This window comes from Sus scrofa, chromosome X (genome assembly GCF_054392235.1).
Source record: "Sus scrofa isolate SSC_HxYL_T2T_F1_AM1 chromosome X, Sscrofa_HxYL_maternal_Yorkshire_Landrace_v2.0, whole genome shotgun sequence".
Lineage (NCBI taxonomy): Eukaryota > Metazoa > Chordata > Mammalia > Artiodactyla > Suidae > Sus > Sus scrofa.
In genome coordinates, this window is record NC_139401.1 from 136,138,149 (window position 1) to 136,144,148 (window position 6,000).

The window sequence follows — 6,000 nt, forward strand, 5'->3', positions numbered from 1 at the left end:
TACAGAGAAGGGCATCCATAGATCTTTTAATGTTATACTAGAAATAGTGTCATGGCATTGAATGTCTCCTTGCTTGAGGTCCTCAGGTGTCACATTCTAAGCTTTTTAGCTTAGGTTCTTCCTCCTTCTTTGGGAATTTAGATTGATTTATTAAGCTGGATTATTGTTAAATTCAGATTATATTTATTGATTGCTTATTGCATGCAGAGCGCTTTGCTAGCTCTGCTAAAAAATATTATGACCTGATGTTGTACTTCAGTTTTTAAAATCCTTATATTTTAGCTGTGGCAAATAATCTACTTTATATCAAATTGGAATATGTTTGTGTATGAATATGATATGAGTAGTTTAGCCTATTCATTAATAACTATAATTTTCTGTAACCCTCACCCCCAACATTTACAGGGAAGTAAGGAAAAACACTGCTAACTTTCGGGAGGGGGCATGAATTCATTATGTTTTTTTTTTTTTTTTTGTCTTTTGTCTTTTTGTTGTTGTTGTTGTTGTTGTTGTTGTTGTTGTTATTGTTGCTATTTCTTGGGCCGCTCCCGCGGCATATGGAGGTTCCCAGGCTAGGGGTTGAATCGGAGCTGTAGCCACCGGCCTACGCCAGAGCCACAGCAACGCGGGATCCGAGCCGCGTCTGCAACCTACACCACAGCTCACGGCAACGCCGGATCCTTAACCCACTGAGCAAGGCCAGGGACCGAACCCGCAACCTCATGGTTCCTAGTTGGATTCGTTAACCACTGCGCCACGACGGGAACTCCTGTTTTTTTTTTTTTTCTAAGCATGTGAGTAATGAAGTCAGTCACTTAAAGGTCTTAAAAGTTGTAATTAATTAATTAATTAATTTATTTATTTATTTTGTCTTTTTGCCTTTTCCAGGGCCGCTTCCACGGCATATGGAGATTCCCAGGCTAGGGGTCTAATCGGAGCCGTAGCCACTGGCCTACACCAGAGCCACAGCAACGCGAGGTCCGAGCCGTGTCTGCAACCTACACCACAGCTCATGGCAAAAGCTGTAATTTAAAAGCAAAACAAAACGACTGATTTAATATAGTGAACCTGATATTTACAGTAAATCTATTTTTGCAATGTAGTAATATGAACAAGCATATACCATTAAAAAATGTCATAATTTAAAATACAATACCACAATTAAAAAGCTAATACATCTTTAATAGGACTAGCATTTTTGTTGGGTCAGTTATGATTGGGTAATTATAATTATTGTGTCATTATACACTGAAAGGTTCATTGCAACATTCTTGCTCATAGGTGATACAGATGTAGAGTCTACTCATGCTTTTTAATATTTTTAATCATCCTAATAAGGAAAAATTAATCCATGTGCAAAACCCAAAAATGTACTTAATTATAAAATCATACTTCAAGGGAGTTATGTTAATTTGTGATCCTTATAACAATGATATATCAGTAAGAGTTGCTTATATAGTTCAATTCTGCCTGCTTCCCAGTGAAGAGAAACAACCCCACTCCTTTCTTTCTCAATAAAGAAAATATAGTGGAATTCAAGTGGGTGTGAGTTATATGAGAAAAGAGCATTATAATTCAATCTATCTTTTAAAATACTTGATTATTATATTATTACATAACTGCTGCTCTAATGAAACCAATATTTATTAATAGGTCTTTATATAATATTTAGGAGCCTACGATAGATTCAAGAAAATAAAATTGCCTTCCCCCTCCTTCCAGGTATTCATCTATATTATTGTGTCACCTCTCTGTGGTGGATTTACATGGCCCAGCTGTGTGAAGAAATAAAAAAGTTATTAACCAAGGATATGAGAGAACAAGGAGTTAAAAGCAATCTGTGTGATTCAAGCCTTTTAATACTGACAGATGGTGTCTGCCAGTCTCTTCAACCCTCTTCTTTCTCTTTTTTAAGTCTTGTTCTATGCCTCCAGATTTATCTTTGTCCTACCAACCATTTTATTCCAGATTGAACTATTGCAGCAGTAGCCTTAAAAAGGCATTTTGTTTCTTTGGTTTATTAACTAATGTCATCTACTTACAGAAACCTTTTTGTCGGTAATTGCACAAAGCAAGGTGGAAACCACTTGTCTTATGAGCTGTCTACTAAAGTTATGCATGACCTTTGTGCAAACGAAAGTTCAAGAGACAGGATTGCTAACATCTCATCTTAATATCTTTTGATTTTGAAGGGTTTTAGGTGCTTGAAAACAATATACATGGAGAATTGTTATTATTTGGGGAATTGTAAATAAATTGTTGGTGCTGCTTGTTTCTAGGAGCCCAAGCAGGTAAAGTATTAAACATTTTATCTCAGCCAGATGGGGAACATTTTGCTAGCCTGTTAGAAGCACACAGAAATTATTCTTGTCTGCCTATTATTCACTTGTAGGAAGAAACTTTTGATCATTTTCAAACCTTACAGAGCTTGATATCCTCTATTTTCCCATTGCAGTTGATTTAAGAAGAGGGTGGTTTAAATGTTATGAAGGTTGTGGATTTTTATATATTCCTTTTCCTTTGGTGGATATTTAAGGCAATTGTATAGATAATAGAATGGGTAGTGGAGGGAGTAGGGAGGCATATTCCTGTGGCTCACCAAAGAAAAAGAAGAGAACCACAGTGGATGTGCTAGCATTTTAGCTGTATGAAGGGAAATAGTGTGGGAAATTTTTCCCAGCCTGGGAAAAGCCCAAACTGAATATAGTCAACAGTCAACTCCAGGGTTTGGGTTTGACTGGTGTTGAATGAAATAGTTCAAGCATCCTTTCTGGTTTAATAAGTTCTTTAAACTGCCTAGTTTTGACGAATTCTTTTGTGAAACTTGAGAGTAGACAGTATGGTAATAGAAACAATACAAGACAGATTTGCTAACATCCATGTAACTGCAGTGTGACAAAAAACTGAAGTGTAAGCATACTGCTTTGGCTACTCTGGCATCTGTTAGCTAGTGTGTACCTTTGGTGTGTATCTGAAAGGACAACATTTGCTGCCCTAGATCTAATTGCAGTCATTTATCAATAAATGCCAGTAAATGGAAATTATATTACATTTGACTATTTTCCCAATGAAAGAAAAAATTGGTCTATAAAACCTAACCACCTATTTAGCCTAGTAATGTGCCTTGAATATATGTGTCTCACAGAATCTGGCTCCTGCTATCTGTTCTTCCTTCTAAACCTTTTGATTCATGCTGATTCGTTTATTTGACATATATTTTTGACCCATCAGAACTCTTTTCCTGGTGATCATGCGGAGTGTAAATGTTTTTTCATTCTTCTTCATCAACACTAATGCCTTTTAATTATATCAGCACTTCCTATTGGTGTTTACATTTGTTCCATGAAAACATTTGGCATTCCTGAATAATAATTTCCAAATGTTGTTAATCCAAAGAAAAAGACTTAAAGCTTATTTCCCTTTCTTATACACACCTGAATAAAAATGATGTGCATGTTTTAGGGATAAATTACTAAACACCCCCTTGGTCTATTTATGTATAAGAATGCTTTTAAAGCACATATCTTGTTTTAAATGATGCACAAACTGAAGGCATTAATAAAATGTAAGAGTAATATGAGTTGCTTGTTTTAGAATTTCTTCTTAGAATCTAATTTGTTCTGATGATATTTTGCCATAGTTTACAGAACAAAAATATTTTACTTATGCTGAAAATATATTTAAAAGTGTGGCCTGGAGCCTTTTAGTAAAGAGCTCAGGTATATAAAATTTCTTCAAAACCAAAAGACACAATAGAAGTTTAAAAATATGTAGGCTATACTGAAAACAATGAAAGATCCTGAAATGACCACACAGCCTCTACAGTCATCATCCTGAAACCATGGTTGAGACAGAACAGAAAAAGAACCCCAGGGATTGTGCTCCAGTTCAACACAGCTCTGACTGGTTCTGAAAGAAATGGCTCAAAGGAAGGCGTTAGAGAGTGGGAGAGAATGATTTGTTGTAGCAAACAGGTTTAGGTAAAGAGAAAAAGAGTGGCACCAATCAAATGTACAAAAAGCTGGGCCACAATAAAACAATAATCAGTCACTTGGGGGCCTTTGAATACGTTTTTGTATAGGCTAGGGTAACTCAAAAACAGCCCTTTCAACTCTCCCCACAGGCCTCCTCTAAGTTTCAACTGAAGTATGCATTCCTTAACCATACATGGTGGGGCGAGGATGGCTATTTCTTTGGTTGTTATGAACAAAGAAAGAAGTGGCACAAGCTAATTATTTTTCTTTACTTCAAACCCTTGGCCACAAGGTCAAATAATGTCACAGTCCATAAATTTCCTTCAGCAGCACGTCTGACCTCAACCCATGCGATGCCAGGAGCACTCTCTCTCCAATTGTGACAACCAAAAATGCCCCAAATGTTTCTGCAAAGTTGGGGTGGGAGAGCAAAATCAACCTTGGTTGAGAACCAATGCCCTAGACTAAACAGTATAATCCAGGATAATAAATTTTAAAATCCAGACCTTAGGAGCTGTTTCCAAGTAACTGTCCTAGAAAAAAAGCTTAAGAATATATAGGAATACAAATAAGGTAACAGAGTACCCTTCACACAAAGAAGCAGGAAAATATGACCAATAATAAGGGGAAAACCATTAAATTAAAAGAAATGTGGCTCTGACACAGGTGTTAGAATTAGCAAAGACATAAAAAAGTTAATACTGCATTTCACACCCAGCAAAGAGATAAGTAAAAATGGGAAATTTGAAGAGGCCCATTGAATTTCTAGAGATGAAGCCTGTTTTCTGAGATGAAAAATACACTGGATAGAATTAGCGATAGCATAGGCACTTCAGAAGAAAAGATTACTGACCTTGAAGACAGCAATACAAACTATCCAAATGAAACAGACCAATTGAAGACATTGTTAAATGTCAGAACGAATTTTTTAAAAGGAGTCAGTCTAAATGCCTATAATAAATCACTGTAAGCATTAATGAGTTAAAGTAAAAACATGGAACAATATATTATGTTGACACCACTCAAGAAAACTGGAATGGCTGTTGTATTAGATGAAGTAAATTTCAGAGCAAAGAGTATCCAGGGATAAAAGAGGTTATATGTCAATTCACCAGAGGCCAGGGTGTAGGGATTAGTGTTGGAGGATAGGTTTGGGGCTACCTGTGACTGCAGCCCCATAATATGGGAGGAAGAAAGAAATACTAGAGGTTTGTTTGTAGTTCAGACTCTGGCCTTCAGCCTGCCTAAATTTCAGTCTTCAAATTAGCTGCCCCCTAAATTTTGTCCAGTGATTATATTCAGCGTGAAAAACATTGAGGATGGCACTTTATAAATCTTACCTAGAAACTAACCCTAGTGAAGAATTGTAACTGGAGATGCAGTGAGGCATGAGAAACAAATCAAAAGCATACCTTTATCAATTGTATGTTACTGCTTAAGTACAATTCTAAAGATGAGTGCCATAAAAAAAAATCAGGGATGTTTTCCAGTCTTCACATTCATGATCAGGTTAAGGACTCCAGAGGAGTCAAGGTAAGGGTCAGAATCAAGTATTGGTAGTAGGGGTCAGGGTGAGGGTCAGAATCAGGGGTCAGGGTTAGGGACATTCCAGATGCTTGTGATTGTGCATAAATAAAGCTCAGATAAATCCACGTTAAAGGTTACAATGTAGAGGTATTGACTTTAATTTATTTACTTTATGATCTGCAAATATTTGCTATAGGTAAAACATACACAAAAGTCCTGAGGAAAATGAACATTGGGTTTCTGATTAGAGATAAGACTTCCAGAAGCCACATTTTCTCTAATGGCTCCATGTGGCTTTTGAAGTAAATAACCTGAGTACACGAAGATCAACTTTGACCTACACCCCAGTAAAATAAGCAAAGCTGGTAAAAACTATAAAAAACAAAACCAACGATTGCAGGTCCTGGAAATTGACCTAAGGGCAGATAGCACATGAAGAAACATTCACTCAGGAAAGTCTGCTGTGTATACCTAAGAACAGCAAGATTCTGTGGCACTT

At 36.6% G+C, this 6,000-nt stretch overlaps 1 protein-coding gene across 3 annotated transcripts in view; it reads left to right on the forward strand.

Moving 5' to 3' along the window:
* The window catches only part of VAMP7 (vesicle associated membrane protein 7), a 53,944-nt gene extending 50,364 nt beyond the window's left edge, over positions 1–3,580 (forward strand). For 2 of the 3 annotated variants that reach the window (XR_014834578.1, XM_021079480.2), the window contains exon 8: positions 1,723–3,580. Coding sequence is in view for 2 of the 3 variants with exons in the window: in XM_021079480.2 (XP_020935139.1) it covers positions 1,723–1,791 (69 nt within the window). In the remaining variant the exon portion in view is untranslated. 3 annotated transcript variants of the gene reach the window in all.
* The last annotated feature ends 2,420 nt before the right edge of the window (positions 3,581–6,000 follow it).